Source organism: Arachis ipaensis, chromosome B5 (genome assembly GCF_059453495.1).
Source record: "Arachis ipaensis isolate K30076 ecotype BB chromosome B5, ASM5945349v1, whole genome shotgun sequence".
Classification (NCBI taxonomy): Eukaryota; Viridiplantae; Streptophyta; class Magnoliopsida; order Fabales; family Fabaceae; genus Arachis; species Arachis ipaensis.
The window spans coordinates 137,463,614-137,483,789 of NC_142440.1; the positions used below are offsets into that span (position 1 = coordinate 137,463,614).

General features: G+C 32.9%; 1 protein-coding gene across 1 annotated transcript; it reads right to left on the bottom strand.

The window, feature by feature from the left end:
- Positions 1–3,520: 3,520 nt before the first annotated feature.
- LOC107641074 (uncharacterized) lies at positions 3,521–4,668 on the bottom strand. Its single transcript, XM_088487296.1, has 2 exons — positions 4,448–4,668; positions 3,521–4,322 (listed from the first exon to the last, which is right to left on the bottom strand). The coding sequence occupies exons 1-2, from the start codon at positions 4,666–4,668 to the stop codon at positions 3,521–3,523; spliced, it is 1,023 nt and encodes a 340-aa protein (XP_088343422.1).
- Between the last annotated feature and the right edge of the window lie 15,508 nt (positions 4,669–20,176).

Sequence of the window (20,176 nt, forward strand, 5' to 3'; positions counted from 1 at the left end):
CCATTCCAATCAACCATCAATACACACAATCAATATCACCCTCACCATTAATATGGCTTCACCGATAATTTAACATCAATCAATCATTAAGCATATATCAAAATATGCATATCTCTCATACATTCCCCCATCAAAACATCAATATTCATCAATCACATACATAACCACATAATTTATCTCAACCATTCAACAACATCAACCATTCAAAGCCTATCTTAGGGTCTCTAGCCTAAGTTTTCACACCACGTTACATTTTAGATACAGGAAACTGAGACCATACCTTAGCTGCTTTTTCGCTTAACCCGGAACACTTCCAAATCACCTTTCCACAAGCTCTCAAAACTTCAACACCTCCAAGAACAGATTTTTAGCACACCAAAGCCCTTTTCCAAGCTTTCCAAAATCTCAATCAGGCTCCAACACATATATAAACACTTCCTAACCACAATTATCACATCCAAACACAACAACTCAATACCCAAACATTATAAACCCACAAATTTCACTAAGATTGAGAATTTTACTACACCCAAGGATCAAGGAGACAAGATTACTCTTCTCCTTCAAGCTAGTTGGGTCCTATAACATCAAAAAGCCCAAAATCTCAACACTTTTTCCCGTTAAATTTGAATTTAAGGCTGAGAAAACTGGACTAATTTCGTGGCTTATCTCAAGAACAAAGTAGTGGGTTTTGTAGACTCGTCGCGGTGAACACGTGACCGCAAACGGTGCGGCAATCGGAGCTCCGGATAAAAAGTTATGGTGGTTTGAAGATCAAACAAAGGTAGAACTTTGAGAGAGTGTTCTTCCCCTCCCCCTACTCCATTTCAGCGTGTTCTTAGGTTTAGTGAGGAGAGAGAGTACTTTTTTAGGGTTTTAGGTTTAGTTTGGTTGGGCCAAGGGCCCAATATGGGTCCGGTTTGACCCATTCGGTCCAATCTTGGGCCGATTTCTATAAAATTGGTATCGAAATTCTCGTTTTAATTTCCTCTATCATATTAAGTCATAAAAATCACATTTTTGGCTTTCTAGAATAAATTCTAATTTATGGATTAATTAGCCGTGAAATAACCAGGTTTTACACGTACGCGTGGGTCACGCGTACGCGTCACCATGAATTTAACAAATCCTCATCTCTTCATAAATTCTCCACTTTGCATGCTTTTTTTTTTCATTTCTTTCAAGCCATTCTTGCCTTCAAAACTTTAAATCACTCAAACAAACATATCAAGGTATCGAATGATAGAAAAGTAAATTAAATTTAGCAATTTAGGGTGTGTTTGGCTTAGCGTTTGAAGCATTAAACGTAGGTTTAGTTTTTTTTGAAAGTTTCACTTTTTAGTTTGACTATTTTTTCTTCTTCTGAACGTAATCATGATTCTGCTCTTCAACCCAAGTTTAACCAAAGCTAAAAATATAGCTTTTGTGTTTACATTTTGACGTTAAATTGAAATTTATTTTCTATCTCTCAATTTTATACTTCATTGTTCATATGATTAATTTTGTTATTTTTTTATAATATTTTTTCTTTAGTACTCTTTCATGGATATTATTATTCTTTATTCTTATTTTTTTGTTTATATACATTTTTTATCTATTATTTTTTTTGTATAGAATAATAATAGTAAAATTATAGTGTGCTAAAAAAGAATATTAAGAGTACAAAAAATATCATAAAAACTTTTAGATTTATTTCCATCATTGTCAAGATAAATATTTAATTTTTATTATTTTTAGTACTTTCTTTTATAATTGTAATTCTCGTGTACTATATTTTAGTGTAATTTTTTTATAATATAAATTATGATCTCATTAAAAAAGACAAATTAAATAAAAAATTAATCATAGGTAATAATATAATCATAAACGTTGGATTCTAAAATAATATTAAGAATAAAGATTATTGAGAGTACTGGAATAAGAGTACGATGTAAAAGAATACTAAATTAATATTTTGATGTATAATGCAAGGCTATGATGATGCAAAAAATAAAAAGAAAAAGAAAAAAAAGGACAAAAAATGTTACTAACAATGACTTTTAATTTTGAAAGCAATTTCATCATTGTAACTTTCTTTAGTCATGTAGAGGCTGTATCATTCTTACTTTTCTCCCATTCGATGCCTTGATATGTTTGTTTGAGTGATTTAAAGTTTTGAAGGCAAGAATGACTTGAAAGAAGTGGAAAAAAAGCATGCAAAGTGGAGAATTCATGAAAAAAATGAGGATTTGTTGAATTCATGGCGACGCGTACGCGTGAGAGCGAAGTTTGCCAGGCAACGTGTACGCGTGACAAGCATTACGAGAGCCACATCAGCTTTTTCCGTTGGGTTTGACAGAAGCATTTGGACGGAGGGACTGATCCGTCCAAGTTTTGTGAAGGCCAGGGACTTAAAAAAGTATTTTTCAATGGTCATGGACAAAAATGTCTGTGGGACAAAATGTCATGGACCTATTTGTCCTTTTCTCTTTTTTTTTTTCTTAATGTGTGGGTTAAATATTCAATGTTTACTTTGGATTATATTAAACTAGTATTAAACACGTGCGATGCACGGACTTATATTTAAATTTGACATGTTAAATTAAAAATAATATTTTATAATTATAAATTTTTTTAGTTTAGTATAACACGATCATCGTCATTATATAATAAACGTACTGAATATGCTGTTTTATCTTTATTCAAAGTAAAAAGCAAATAAAAGAGTTTAAAGTCTATAATATTCTTGAACCATAAGGAGGGAGACATGAAAAAAATGAGAACATATATAACTGTAATAATAGCATGTCAATTTTACACTAAATTTTATATCAAAAGGCTAATGAAAATTTATCGACAACCTAGTATCTTACTAACTTCATTAGAAAAGCAATTGTCATATGATGTTGTGCTCCTTGCTACACATTTCATCTCAAATCTGAAAACAGAGTTATAGATAAATTTGTTATACCTATAGTAAATATTTATACAAAAGTGTAAATCATAACATGCTATTAAAATGAAAATAATATTATTCTTACCTAAATATTATTAAAAACTTCTTTGAACACGACATTTGTTGTTGATGACTTTAGATTACCGTCTTCGTCTAGAATTAAAACCCTGAGGCCACTGCGACTCTTAACTCTTGACAAAGTAACATAAAATTGTCCATGGGTGAACACTGAGACAAGTAAAGTCCTACATGTGATAATGATTGAACCTGACTATTGTTAATGGTCATTGCAAAGCATACTGTTAATGGAAATTGTCTCCATTGAAACTTAAATGGCAACCCTGAATTTGAAGGGATCAAGTTCATTCTTGGAATGTACACTTTATCTCCAATATTTCTATCGGTCACTACCGTCACTCCAATTACGTTGCTGCCAAGTTCGTTAACTATTAATCTTGTTCCGTTGCATAAACCTGAAATCTGGTCTATGTTTCACAGTAGCATTACAGCAACTCCTAACTTCAAAGTCAACTTGTGGTTGGGTAGTCCCGAATATTTGATGTCATTTAGAAACTCTGGTGTGAACTACTCTTGTTGTACATCTTCATTCTCATCAGCTTGACATGTTGTGTCAGAACTCAAATACTCCTTTTCCATCCCTGGAATGATTGTCAAGACAAAATCGTTTACCTTCTCGACACTCTCAAGCGTGGGTACAGGAATTGCCCTACTCTGAAAATACCTGTAATCTGACATGTTTTGCAACAAATTTGGATATGCAAAGTCTACCAAATGAAAGAGAGGGTCATTAGTAGTTGTAATCAATAGATCATCTGGAATTTCAATTTCTGATTCATCACCAACAACAGAATCAATATTTTCATTTCCAACATCAAGTATCCAATTAGCAAATCTCTTCATTTCACCTTCATCATGATCTGAAGAAGACATTAAAAGCCTCATGTTCATATGCAGTTTCAGAACCTTACAAAACGACCACAGATGGGATGAGTTAATAGCTGATGTCAATATATCGTGTCTACTCCCTTTCGGAATCACCGGAAGTATCTGTCTGAAATCACCTCCTAGAACAACAACCTTACCACCAAATGGTTGATGTGTCTTATGTTGATCAGTAACTGACATAAGATCCCTGAGCATCCGACCAAGTGCTTCAAAGCAGATTTTATTGAGCATTGGAGCTTCATCCCAAATTATTAAGCTACTTTGGATGAGCAGCTCAGCTTTCAAATTGCCATGCTTAATATTGCAAGTAGATTCATCAGTAATTATAATGGGTATTGAAAATCTAGAATGAGCCGTTCTGCCACCAGGTAGGAGTAAAGACGCAATTCCATTGAATGCGATATTTAAAACAATCTTTTCTCTAGACCGAATAGTAGAAGAAAGTCCATTCCAAATAAATGTCTTACCACACCCACCTTGCCATAAAGGAAGTAAAAACCACCAAAGTCTGTAATAACAGTATTGAGTATCTCATCGAATACTAACCTTTGCTCATGAGTTATCTTTTGTTCCGTATATAAGTTTGTATGAGTCAACTCATTTGTGTCATATGCTAACTCCTCCTCTATTAGCTTATTCTGAAAAAGGCAAACATCAGACATCTCAGGATATGGCATTGATTGATAGTCTCTTAAAGATCTCGCATTGCTGTTGAGTATCTTCTCAATATCAATAAGACAGAAGTTTTTCAATTCGTCATCAATCATGTTTAGTCCTAGCAAAAGCACATGATGGTTTTATGAAATATTTAATAAGTAATTCCAAAATAAAACTATTAATATTATTAATAAAAATAAAAATAATAAGAGAATACAATCTTGATATAAAAAAAAGATATAGTAAAATATCTTGATTTTTCAAAGCTTTTCTCCTCTCGTATAGTATTCCATCAGATAATAATGTCCAAGTTGCATTCCAAACACGCTCTAGGTTGCTAATGCTATTAGATATCAGTAGCATCGCAAATAATTTTCTCAATTGATGACCAGATGCAAGTTTAGATACCTCATTAATAGCTATAATGAATTTTCTATCATCACACAGTAGTCCCATGGAATAGTAAGCATCTTGGAAGTTAGAATATATAATTCCATTAATTGTCCTAATAGACTCATATGTTGTGCAACCTCTCTGAACAGCTAACAAAATTCTCATATAATAAATATCATCTGTACCCGATGGAACATAGTTTAACCTCCCGATAGAATACCCTCTTTTGCGTGGATGTCATTCCCTTGCTTCTCTATCATAAACAAATTGATTTGGAAACTCAGCATATGTCAAAATTTGACCTGATTCAAATTTTTTATTGGCCTCCATCCATGCTAAGAACATCGTACATTTTTCTTCCTCTTCTTCCACGATTTTCTCAAGATCATCATCGTCTTTAAAGATGATATTTTGCTCTCCATGCAAATGAAAGGTTAATCTCATCATTGAAGGCCAATCTAATTCGATTTGTGTGCTCCAATGAATCTATAATAATTATATAATATATACCAAAAATTGTTTTTAATAGACCAAGTGAAAAATTAAATGTTTGGTCTTTAAGTAATAAAAGCATATTAACATACGCTGGTTTTGTAACTGGTCGATATTGTTTGATGTTTGTTGAAGCTGTTATTGACTTGTCTGATGACATGGGCTATCATATGCTCCACGTGTGATACCTGAATTACTAATACTATTAATATTGGCACATTATTCTTTTTCACCTACAGAGTGTGGATTAGTAGTTAGAGACCTTGGTCAATATGGTGTTGGGTTATTACCTAATAAGATAATTTGAGACATTAGTTTTGAACAAATTTTCTGTTAAAATTTATAATTGAATAAATGGTAGGAAAATCAAAATACATAAAGTGAAGGCATATTCACATAAGCAAGTTTCAAAAAAATTCATCCAAAAATCAACCTGTATTGATGCTACTATTTGTAATGTCTGACAACACCGATTCAAAATGTACACCATTGGAACTATCACTCGGAGTTCTGTAATTTTTTTATAAAGTAAAATATTACGAAGATAATATAAACTAATAATTTATTACTTGTCAATAGCTAAATAATGTATAGAAAATATTGTATTTTATGAAATTTTATTTGGCCAAAATACCCATGACCCACCACGCACATTTGCTCCTTCTTCTCTGTTCCTATTCCATCAAAAATTCTAAATCAATCATTATGTTTTGTTATATATTTATATCCATATAGTTCTCATTTTCTCTCTATTTTTTTTCCAACCATTTCACCAACTATCCTGTTTGAATTCAACCTCCTCACTTCTCTACATCTCTACTCAATAAATAAATAACTAAATGGTCAGTTTAACTTCAATGACGGCTTTAATTTTCTTTTCATTCTCATTTATTTAGTTACGTAAATATATTTTACAAAAAATAATATATATTTTTTTTTACAAAAGTTTCTTTTTTGAAATAAATATAAGTTTAATCTCACGGTCAATAAATTCAACTAATAGTTAAAATTTTTTTTTAAATAAAAAAATTGAAAATGAATAACTTATAATTAAAAAGAGAGAAAAAGATGAAAGTACCTCTATTATTGTACAGAGACAATCTAAAAAATAACAATGTAAATGGAGTAAAGAGAAAATTTATAAATATGACAAATAAAAAAAAATTTATATAAGTCCGTGCGTACGCGTGACAAGCATTACGGGAGCCACATCAGCTTTTTCCGTTTGGTCTGACGGAAGCATTTGGACGGAAGGACTGATCCGTCTAAATTTTTTGAAGGTCAAGGACTTAAAAGTATTTTTCAATGGTTAGAGACGAAAATGTCCGCAGGACAAAATGTCAGGACCTATTTGTTCTTTTTTTTTTCTTAATGTGTGGGTTAAATATTCAATGTTTACTTTGGATTATATTAAATTGTGTTCGAATCAATTTGTGTTAGTCAAGTGATAAGCTTACTCGTCTGCTTAAACAAGTGTTTGGGATTTAAATTCTGACTGGCGACAAACTCTTGAAGGAGTTCAAATCCGTGATGGATTAATTTTTTGTGGGTTAGAGAATACCCAGAACAACCAAAAAAATTTGTGTTTGAATTGTGTTATTTTATGTTAAACTTTGTTGAATTGTATTAAATTTTGTGTTTTTTTTTAATAATATTCCTAGATAATCGTGAATATCTTCCTTTTCTACGTAGACAACTAAAAGGAGATCCCTCCGGAAACGACCAAGGCCGGAGTCCCTACAGAGCTCGCCAGTTGAGAAGAATGGAGGCACGGTGGTGGAAGCATCGTCATGTCTTCCTACAACCGTGAAGGAGGGTGTTACCGTGGCGATTCCATTGGAGAAGGAAGGCGCATTGCCGGCTGTTACTGCGTCGGTAGGCGGGATTAAGGAGATATTCCAGGGAGATCTGGCAAACCTGAAGGTCACGGGAGTCACTTCCGCTGGGCAAGCCTCGGTTTGAGGTTGGTGAAGCACTTTGATTTCCTTGTTTTATATTTTTATATTTTATATTATGGATAGTTTAAATATAATAGCTTGGAATATTAGGGGTGCTTCTAATAAGTTAGCCCGGGTGAATTGTAAAGAGCTGGTTAGGAAATTTAAACCTGTAATTTTTATTGTGGTTGAAACTCACTGTCCTTTTCAACACTTGAAAATGTTCTGGGAAAGACTTGGTTATCACCCTATTGGTATAGTGGAGGCGTCAGGACACAAGGGGGGTATTTGGTTACTTTCTGCAATACAGGGTGTTCACTGTAAATGGGTTGATGCTTTCGATCAGTGTGTTACAGTTGAGGTTCAGGTAAATAATGTGATTTGGAGGTGCAGTGGTATCTATGGTAGTCCTCAATTTAATACCAGAGTTTTGCTATGGGATTATCTTGTTACTCAGTCTTCGTCTTTCTGCGAGCCATGGATTGTTCTTGGTGATTTTAATGAAGTACTATTCTCTCATGAATCTAAGGGTTGCCTCTTCTCGAGTCATCATGCAGATCGGCTTGCTGCCTCTCTAGGGGATAGTAATCTGTTTGACTTGAAGACTATTGGAAGACAATTTTCTTGGTACAGAAGGGTTAAAAATGGTGTTGAGGTGGCGAAAAAACTTGACCGGGTTTGTATCAATAGTGGCTGGCTATCTCTCTTTCCAGAGGCTTACGCAGAAATTTTAAATAGGCTTCAATCTGATCATTGTCCTATCCTAGTACGCTGTACAGGTCGTCCCCAACCGAAAAAGAATAGACCTTTTCGGTTTATTGCAGCTTGGGCAACTCATCCGGAGTACAGAAATATTGTGAACCAGTCATGGCAGGCTGGCTACAGAGAGATGCATGGCAAGCTTTCAGAAGTGCAAAAGAACTCTTTGGAGTTTAATTCTAAAGTGTTCGGCAATATTTTCGTTAGAAAATGCAAATTGGAGAGACAGATTAATTTTCTTCAGAAGCGACTTGAAGTAATGGAAGATTTGTCTATGCGGCAAAAAGAAAAACAGCTGATTGAGGAATTTAATAACACGCTTGTGCAGGAGGAACTTCTATGGTTTCAAAAATCCAGAGAGCAGTGGGTAAAATTTGGGGATAGAAATACCAAGTTCTTTCATGTCCAGACTCTTGTGCGGAGAAAGCATAATAAGATTCATGGTCTCTTTCTTCAAGACGGGGTGTGGGAAACGGACCCGGATGTCCTTAGAAGGGAAGCTGAATCCTTCTATAAACGCCTATTCTGCCAGTCGGAGGATGTAGACTTAGGTTGTCTTGGTGATGTGCCGCTGCCTTCCCTGAATGATGAAGCCTGTTGTAGCCTCACAGCGCCAGTTACTCTGGAAGAAGTTAAGTCGGCTGTTTTCAGTATGCATTCTTTTAAGGCGTCGGGCCCTGATGGGTTTCAGGCTTTCTTCTTTAAAGAATACTGGAAGATTGTTGGTTTTGATGTTTGGACTATGGTTCGTCATGCGTTCTCTGGTTTGGATATGGATCCAAGGATGATGGAAACTCTTGTGGTTCTTATTCCGAAGGTAGAAAACCCGGTTTCCATGAAGGATTTCCGACCAATTAGTCTCTGTAATGTGGTTTACAAAGTTATAACGAAGGTCCTGGTCAATAGACTTCGTCCCCATCTCAAAGAGATTATTGGGCCCCTTCAAGGAGGGTTTATCCCGGGGAGAGGAACCCCTAACAACATCATTGTAGCACAAGAGGTTCTCCATTTCATGAAGAAGACAAAGTCAAAGAAAGGCACCCTGGCCTTTAAGATTGATTTGGAGAAAGCGTACGATAGAGTGGATTGGGGATTTCTGAAACAAACCCTGGTGAGTTTTGGCTTTCCTCCTCCGACAGTCAATCTGATTATGCGTTGTGTCACTGCTTCCTCACTGTCTATCCTCTGGAATGGGGATAGATTAAATAGCTTTACTCCGAGCAGGGGTCTTAGGCAAGGAGATCCTATATCACCGTATCTGTTTGTGTTGTGTATGGAGAGATTGTCCTGTTCTATTAATCAGCAAGTTGATAAGGGCTTGTGGAAGCCAGTTGCGGTTTCTAGAGGGGGTCCAAGAATTTCTCATTTGATGTTTGCCGATGATTTGCTTCTTTTCTGTAAAGCTGAAAAACAGCAAGTTCAAACTGTAATGGTAGCTTTGGAAAATTTCTATAGAGCCTCTGGGATGAAGGTTAATGTGGAAAAATCTAAAGCGCTATGCTCCAGGAATGTTTCAGCGACAAGAAAAGAGATTTTCACTGGAGTCTCCTCCATCAGATTCGTTCAGAACTTGGGCAAGTATTTAGGGGTGAACCTTAATCACTCTCGGGTGACACGCGCAACTTTCAACGATGTTTTGGACAAGATTCGGGGAAGGCTAGCTAGCTGGAAAGGAAGATTGCTTAATAAGGCAGGCAGACTCTGTTTGCTCAACTCGGTAGTGATTGCGATTCCTACTTATCGCATGCAAGTATCTCTCTTCCCTAAAGGGGTAACTAATAAGATAGAATCCATGATGCGAAACTTTCTATGGAAGGGTCAAGCTGATGGTAGAGGCCTGAATCTAGTTAACTGGAAAGTGTTGGTCACTCCTAAAAAGTTTGGAGGTCTAGGAATTAGAGATCCTTTTTGTGCCAATATTGCTCTTCTTGAAAAACTAATTTGGCAACTTTTTCACCATCCCAACAAGCTATGGGTTCAACTGTTGACGGAAAAATACCATTCTTCTAAGGATGATTGTTTTAGTCAGTCTCGAGGAAGGGGATCTTATGTTTGGAAGAGTATATGTCGAGCTTGGGATATCCTAAATGAAGGTTTTAGTTGGTGCATTGGGGATTTGGAACAGAACTTTTGGTTTTCTAAATGGAGAAGAGAGGGGCAACTGTGTCAGGAGATGGATTATGTTCACATTTCTGATTCGGATCTCAGGATCTTGGACCTTTGGTCATCTGGACAGTGGAACCTTGAGAATATCTATTCTCCTCTGAATCAGTCTCTGCAGAGCAACATTAACTCTTACAACCCAGATGTTCAAGCTGGTTCAGAGGTCGGTTGGGGTTGGACTGGTGCGGCCTCAAAGGTTTATGATGCTCATAGTGGTTATTTATGGCTCAGTAAGAAGATGTTTAGTTGGGAGGATAGGGGTAATTGGCTTTGGCTTTGGCGTCAACATGTTCCGGAAAAGCACAAATTTTTGGCCTGGCTATGTCTTCGGGAGGCTCTTCCTACTGCTGCATTTCGTTTTAGAAGGGGCATTTCGCACACGGATAGCTGTCCACGATGTTTCTCAAGTCAGGAGTCGGTTTTACATTGTATTCGGGATTGTCCAAAAGCCCAACTTGTTTGGCAAGCTTTAGGGATCTCCGATCAACCAGTGGATTTGATGATTTGGTTCTTACATAATAGCAAACAGCGCCCCTTTAGATTCTTTTCTGGTCTCTGGTGGATTTGGTGTTCGAGAAATAACGAGATCTTTCATCCTCACGAGCATTGGACCACAGACAAGGTGATTGGTATGGCTTTGTCCTTAGAAAAGGAGCTCCGAAATATTTTTGAGTTGCAACGACTATCTATCCCCTCAACCATTAGTGGCTCTTGGATTCCCCCCTCAGTGGGTACCTTTAAGATTAATTGTGATGCTAGCTATCCTGGCAGTGGTGCTCGAGTTGGTTTTGCTTGTGTTAGCAGAGATTGGAAGGGAAGGTGGCAACGAGGCTGTCTGGGAACAATTGAGAGTCGTAGCATTTTGCAAGGAGAGTTGTTTGCTATTTGGAGAGGCTTTCTTTTAGCATGGGACTCGGGACAAAGAGACATTATATGTGAGACAGACTGTGTGGAGGCTTTTACTATTGTCAATAATTTACAAGATTGCTCTGGGTTTATTGATCCTTTGGTGTTAAAAATCCGAGATATCATGTCTTGGAAATGGCGTGCTGATCTTCGGTTGATCTTGAGAGATACAAATACAGTAGCAGACATCATGGCAAAGACTGCAATAAGGACTATTTCTCCCCAAGTGGAGCTTCCATTGCCTTGGAAGGAGTTTGAGAGTAGTATTCAGCAGGACTGTCTTTCTTAAGCAGTTTCTTGTTTTTTTTTCTTTCTTAGTTTTTGTTTATTTTTTTTTAAGTCACCAAAAAAAACTAAAAGGAGATCCGTGATGAGAATGGAGAACGGGAGACATAGTGTTTTTGGGGTCATGGAGATAGTTTCGTTTTTGGTCTTGGACATTTTCTTAATGTTGGGTGTACATATTTGGATCTGACTCCTCATCTGGGCTCATGAGACAATTGGGCTTGGGTCATGAACCCCTACTTCGTTGTTGCTTTTTCCTAGAATGAGCTCATGGAACTACCTTCTCCCTCCCTATAAAATGTCCAGATCTGAAGAATTCCTTCGTTGTCGTCTCTCTCTCTCTCTCTCTCTCTCTCTCTCTCTCTCTCTCTCACTGCATCGCTAATCGAAAACGCGTATGGATGCCGAAAAGTCAAAGATTCTAGCATAGCCACATCCGCAGATTGATAGATAAAAACGCAAAGGTGGATCTGGAGAACATGTCGTATCGATCCAACAATTACACGTTTGGAGCAGTCATAAATGAATTGTGCATCCATTGCGTTTCTGAGGCAGATGCATCCATTTATGATTGCTCCAAAGGTGATATTGTTGGTTCAGTTTCAGAAGCCCGCTTTGCAGGGTAGGTAACGCTTCTATCTCGAAGTATAACTCAAAATGCAAACTATGAAATTAATGACGATTATACAAAAATACTCAGTTTAATCAGGTAGCAGCAATTTTTTTTAATTCCAAATTTTAAAATGTTAAGTATAAATTTTAATTCCTAAATACCTCTAAACCCTAAACTTGCATTAAAAAATGATTTTAGAATAAACAAAAAACAAGTTGACTAACGCTGCCTAATTAAAAATGTGTTAAAATCACCGTTGCATAGTAGATCTACAGTCTACCCACACAAATTGGTTATACTCAAAGCTACACTCACAGGCCATGGCAATTGGCAACCATAGCTTTTGCAGAATGTGTGAATAATAAAACTAGCTATATATTTTGCTATGGCCTTTGAGTATTCCTGTCCCATTAGAAATAAATTTTGTGCATATGTGTGTGTGGGAATGAATGGTAGATTATGGAAATCAAAGCCAAGAGCGGAGGGTAGGGGTTGTTTACATAAACAAAAAGGATGAGGGTTTTTCAAGTGGCAATTGTAGAGTTGTTTTGTTATGTTTTGAGCAAGGTTATGAAAATTGAACCGGTTATCAAACAGTTTTAATTATTGGTTTATTAGTTTATAAGTTTAATCGGTTTGATCGTGGTTAAACTGAAAAATTGTTTTATAAAAAAATAATAAATAAAATATAAATAAACACACAAAAATATAATTATACACTAATAATCTTTAAAATATTATCCTAATTAAAAGTATTACATCAACCGCAATATTATAATCTCATCCAAATACAAACACAAAAGTCAAATAACAAAAAAATAAATAAATAATTAATCACAAACCATTCAATTATTCACCATCTTTACGGTTCACGGTTCAACCGATTCGACTGGCCGATCCAAACCGATTTTCAAAACCTTGGTTTTGAGTGACTTTTGATAAGCTTGAGTGTTACTTTAACGGATGGATTGAAAAAAAAAATTAACTGATGGTTGGTTAGGAGATTGGAGTTGATCGCATAGTTGTAAGAACCGAATTGATGATCAAATTGGCTAGGTTATTGGTTTATTAATTTATTGGTTTAATCGCTAAATTACAGGTTGAATCGGTAAAATCGGTTTTACGTAAATAAAAAATATAAAATTGAAAAAAATTAAGAAAAATCAAAATACATATTTTCACTAATATTTTAAAAATAATCAAGTCTCAAATTTTAAAAATAACTAATACAAAGATAGACATGAAATTAGTTAGTACTTAGTACTACTAATAACCTTAAACCGACGAATTCCTTTCGACATAACTCAATATCTTCTCATTTTCTAACCAAATGAAGCTTAAACCGATGAATTTCTCCACTCCTAATAAACTTCTCACAATATATAACAAAATGGTTTTCTAAATTCCACAACTTGTTTATAATGGTCTCATGTACTATGTAGGATCGGTTTTTGCTCTATTATTATTTTTTTTTTTTTGTTCCAATTGATGCATCATGAGTTGATCCTTGTTTTTGTGAGGATGGTGTTTTTTATGGTGAATTCGTTGAAGCCATTCTAAAACAATATGAAATAGCAAAGGTATAAAACAACAACTATTACAAATTCACATCATCTATTTCCTATTCCCTATTCAGCTATTACAAATTCACATCATCTATTTCCTATTCCCTATTCCCTATTTAGCAACCCTAAATTCATAGCGACATCAATAAAAACAGCTATAAACACTAATAATCAGAAAAAAGGCATCGATTTGCTATTAACCTAAATAGGTTCATAATAAAAAAATTCGACAAATTCAAGAAATTCATAATCAAGAATTAACAAATTCATAATCAAGAATCAACAAATTCAACCAGTTATAATAAACAATATAATATAAACAGAATAACTAAAAAAAATAGAGATAATGAAGAACGCAGAGAAGTGAGGAATGAGGAGACCACCAACCTATCAGAGAGAAGACGCGACGACGGCGACGACGACGCAGAGCAAGGAGCCGCGAGAAGAAGATGACTTACGAGCCAAAACGCAACAGTGCAGGGGATGAAGAAGAGGCACTGTGTCCGGCGAAACGAAGAAGACGAGACAGTCGGCGGTGAGGTGAGGTGAGGTTGAGAGAGACTATAGTGTGATGAGGTGAGGAAAAGACTTCAGGGCTGGAGCTTTGAGGGGTTCTGGGAAATGGATGTCGTTTAAGATTAGGGGGAATGACGTATTGGGGTATATTCGAGTATTTTTTTTAAAAAGACCCAAAACGACGTCGTTTTGGCAAAGAAAAAAAGAGTTTCGAATCGATCGGGTTACACAAAATTGCCAGTTTTTTGGTTTTCATCAAAATTGGACGGTTCAACCCGGTTCTCTCCAGTTCTATTCTTTATTCGGTCAGATTGCTCAATCAAACCGGCCAAATAACGGATTTATCAGTTTTTTGTCGAACCGACAGTCCAATTCGATTCTTACAACTATGGTTGATGGTAAGTATGTTGGAATTTAAAATTTAAAATTTGTATTAGATACAATATTTGAAATAAGACCAGTATCATTAAAGAGAGATCATATCATTTTTAGGGTCAGTTTGGGTAAACAAGTTAATTAAGTTCTTTTGAAAAAAGAACTTAAAACATAAGGACTTATATTAAAAGCAGCTTATAAATAAGTTATTTTGTATTTGAAAAGATAGAAGCACTTGTTTTAAAGTTGTATAATAAATAAGAATGATAAAATAACTTTTGAGAAAGAGAGAAGACAAATTTTTTAACTTCTTTAAAAGCTCTTAAACAACTTTTTGAGAAGTTAAAATCATATTTAAAAAATTGTACCAAACACCATTAATGTGACTTTTCATAAGTCAAAAGTTTAAAAAACAAATAACTTTTGAAACTTTTCAAACAGACCCTTAAAAAAAGATCAATTAAATGATATAATGAATGAAATAATAAAGTTTAAATTGAATTGAAATCAGTGTTATAAGAATCGGCCAGTGGCCGCTTCGACTGGAAAATCGGTGAACCGAACTCTCAACTGGTAAAAATCGGTCCAATCAAACCGCTCTAAAAAAATTCTAAAATTGTTGAAGATGTGATTTGAACTTAGGTCCTCCTTACTATTGCATGCTCTTCTTACCACTAAGTTTTATTATTCCTTATTATTTTATATGCTAATTATTAATTATATAATAAAATATACAATAATTTTGTTAATATTGTTTTAATTTTATATTCACTTATATTTAAATTAATTATATTTTTATTATTCATAATTATTAATATAAATGTTATTAAATATATATAAATAAAAATATCAAATATTTTTATTAATTACAATGATATTCTTTTTATGATTATATGATATTTATTAAATATTTTTTTAATAAAAATAATATAATAAATATAAACTAATTAGTTAGTTATTGAAATAAAAAATAGTTATTTCAGTATGAAAATAAAATTAAAAAATTTTTATTATAAAAAATACTAGAATTTTATATACTTATTTAGTGATAATTGGATTATAACTTGTTAATTATAATTTGTTAAAACTTGATTATTTTTAAAATAATAGTGAAGATATCTATTTTAAATTTTAATTTTAGACTTTTGACTATTTTATATTTTAATTTACGTAGGACTAGTTCTATTGGTTAAATCAGTAACTTATCGGTTGAACCAATAAACTAGTGAAACAGTAGTCTGACCGATTCGATTATCAGTTCAGTTCTTACAACTATGATTGAAATAAATTTTGCGTTGAGTCTCAAATTTATTTTATGATATGAATCTTATTACACATTTAAGTCTTTTTGACAACCAAATCTAATTAAGTTGTTCGAAATCCAACCAGACTCGCTCACACAATGTACACATGAAAACACATACTTCTTTTTCGTGTTTTTTCTTTTTTCTCGCGCATTGTATTCTTCCTTCCCGTCCTTTTTTCATTGGTGTTGTTGTTGCTGCTTTTTTTTTCTTCTCTTTTTTTTCATGTATTACTGCAGACATTTCTTCTATTTTGTTTAATTTTTCTTCTCTTTTTTTATTATTTTATTTCTTTTAAAAAAGTAAAACAAGACAAAATATATAGAAACAAAATATGAAGGAGAAGATGAAGAAGAAAAAGACAAAAAAGAAGAAGCAGAAGACGAGATAGAGGAGGGAGAATTTTAAATTATGCAAAATTTATCAAAAAAATAGCACCAAAATTTTATAATAATAGCATAAAATTTTTTTTTTTTGACACTGAAATTTTTAACTGTGACACAAGTTCTTGTTAAGTGGATGAAATAAAAATTATGAGAATGTGAGAGAAGAAGAAGTTTATGAGGAGTAGAAGAAAGAAGGAGAATTTTGAATTGTGTAAAAAAAAAAAATAACATCGAAATTTTTTAACCGTAACACAGAAATGTCTTCTTTAGTAGAGGAGGGAGAGTTTTCAACCGCTCTATCTATTTTATATATCATTATTAATATCAATGACTAATTACTAATTTGACAATCAAAATGTGCAACATACATGACATTCTTTAATTGCATTAAAATTAAAATTAAAATATTAAAATTAAAATTGAATTATACCTATATTATGTATGATATATTACTATCTAATTTAATAATCAAATGTGTCACATGACACTCTTTTATTAAAATTGAGAGAAAATATTTTTTTCCAAAATTAATAAACTTCCTTTCTAAATTCTCTCATCTACCTCTCTATTTTTCTATTTCTATCTACCATCTTCACTCTATATATATAATTTATATTTTATATTAATAATTTGACAAATCAAAATATGTCATCCCACATTCGATATTTTTTATTACAATTAAAATAAATTTTTTTTCTTCCAAAATTAAGAAACTCTCACTCTCATTTTTCATCTTTATCTTTCTCTCTCTTTTCTCTCATTCTCTATTTTTTCTACCTTTCTGTTCTACAGAAAACAAAATTAATAAAATAATATAATTCAAATAAAAATATTATTATTATATACATATTTTTTTAATTTTTATTTAGTTTTAAATTTTCACCCCTTATCTTTCTAATCTATATTTTCATTTTTCTTCTTTCAAATATTTATTACATATAATTTGGAGAGAATACTAATGCTATAATTAAAAGTTAGAATCAAGATTCAATTGTGAAAAAAAATTAATTTTGAGTTAATTTTATAACTATCATTATAATTTTTTATGCTAATATCTAATTATATTTTTATATACATAGAGAGAAAAAATATTAATTTTAAATAACAAGTATAAAAATTAATTATTTCTATTTGTGCAATAGACTTAACACCTAATTAAATGTAAAAATATACATGTTAAATTGTTTCAAATTTTAGATAACGAATGTTAAAATTAATTATTAATAAAAAATTAGACTTTTTCATATAAAAATAATAACTAAAAATCTTATTATTTGATTTTTTATCAATAGAAACCTTGGTCTTCTGATCTTAACCAGAGAGTTTTGTCAACCTATGACTTTTTTTTTTGTAAAAATAGTTTGATTTTATAAATCTTTTGTGTCATGCATAATTTATACTGTCAAAACAAAGTGAATCGTAATTTTAAAAAATTTATATTCCCGTAATATTATTACGGGTAAAAATACTAGTTTCTAACTAGATGATGTGATAAAATTAAGAACTTATTTTATAAAGACTTGAGTTGCTGATTCACAAATTTTGATAGAAAATAGAATAAGTGAAAAAACTCTGTATATAACGCAGCGAAATTAAGCAGAACAAAGTGCAAAAATTTGACGATAATGACGTTAACGATAATGGTGATGATGATTGAGGAAGAAAAAGAATTCAAATGAAAAAAGAAGGAGGGGAAGGAAGAGAAGGTTGTGATGGACAACAACGACAATAACAAAAGAGAAAGATGAAGAAAAAAGAGGAGGAGAAGAAGAAGTAGCAACAAAAATATAAATAAGAAGAAGAAGCGTGACGTAAAAGAAGAAGCGCGTGGATGTAAAACACATTTAATCAACTTGATTAGATTTAATTTAGCTATTTTGCTTAGTTGTAGAACTTTATTGTTATGATATATAATCTTATAAATACTTATGCAGCATTCTGTGAGATAAAAAATAAAAGGGAACTATGGCTAGTTAGTTGTGGTAAATGAAGCATGAATGCTTGACATGGACATACTACACATCACATACACATGGACACACCAAATTTTAAAGAGAACTTTTGAAAAACCAACACATTTTCCTTATCTTTGCCTTACTTTTGAACCAACACTACCATTAATATTCAAATTACCAATATTGGCATTTTTGAACAGTGTTAAAAAACCATATCCTATTTGTGTTGAAGCATTTTTGAATTATATAAAAGAAAAGAAAACAATTGGTCAAATACAAAATGTACGTATGTATGGGTTGTGTGTTGTACTGGTGTCTTTCGGTGTCAGACACATGGATATCTCCTTCAGTTAGTGAGTTCGTGCTTCATAGGCTGTGGTTGAGTTATTTGTTTTGGTCAACTAAAGATGAGTTAAATTCATCTTACATGTATGTAAAACAAAATTGTACCCGTTCAGTCATTTGAGATACATTACTCAATTCACAATCCCTTTTGATTTTCTCAAACTCACAATACTCCATTTTCAATTGTAAAAAAGAACAGAATTTTATCATTTAGTGTAAAAAAGAAATTGTTGAATTTGGTGATGAAAATTATGAGAATTGTCAATGAAAACTTCATTGGTTACTAGAGATGTAATGAATCAACCATGGATGATTATAATTATTTTCCATAGTTGCATCAAACAAAAAGACAATACATTTGTCCGCTTAAGGATATGGTGGATGCTAACACACACATTTGAGGAGTTCTGCTCTGGCTTCTGGGTGGGAGGTAGGCATTGATGTTCTAGATCAAGCTTTTGCAAGTTTAGGTTATGTATCTCTAGTAGCTATAATTTATTGTTTAGAAAAGATATCATGTAGAAGCCGTTTGTGATGTGAGTAGGTTAAAGGAACTGGTATTCTATATTGTTGTGCTTGCACCAGCAGAAAAGCCAAAGCTATCAACTTGAATTATTGTTTAACTATTATATATAAATGCTTCAGAGCTATGAAGCATGGATGACACATGACATGAGATGAACACATGTATATATTTGCAAGATATAAAGGAAATGTTTTAGGTTGTCCATGTACTTTATTGGAACATATTTGTACCATTATTTTGAGACATTCAAATTTAATATAAACTAGCAAAATGTTGTGATAAGGTTAAATTGAATGCCCATTAATGTGGACGGTTGGTTTTTATTTTCAATGCTGAATGAAGAACTTCATATGCTTATATATAGAGAAGTAATCCTATGAATATTACTTACATCAATAATAAAAACTAAAATATTCCCTCTCTCTCTCTCTTACTATAAAGCACTTATTTACTTTTCTCTTACTACTAATATAATATTAATATATTATCTTTATAGTAGTATAATAGTATTGGTAAATACTGATAATAGTATTTTTCTATTTATACTTTATTTTATTACCTCTTCCTTATTTATCTTATTTATTTATTTATTTTACAATACGTTATCAGCACGAGACTCTGATCAAATTTTTAGGAAGACTCAGGTAACAAATTTTCATTATGTCAAAACTCTCTCATCTTGAATTCAATGCTCTTGATATATCTGAAAATAATTATTTATCATGGATATTAAATGCTGAAATCCATCTTGATTCAATGGATTTTGGAGATACCATTAAGGCTGAAAATAATGCATCCCAGAAGGATAAAGCCAAAGCCATGATTTTTCTTCGTCGTCATCTTGATGAAGGATTGAAAAATGAATATCTCACATTAAAAGATCCTGCAGATCTTTGGAAAGACCTTGAAGAAAGGTACAATCATAAAAAAACGGTGATACTTCCTCAAGCTCGATATGAATGGACGCACTTGCGTCTACAAGATTTTAAATCTATAAATGAATATAATTCTGCAATGTTTCGAATCACCTCACGGATGAAATTATGTGGGGAAAAGATAACTGACCATGATATGTTGGAGAAAACTTTCTCAACCTTC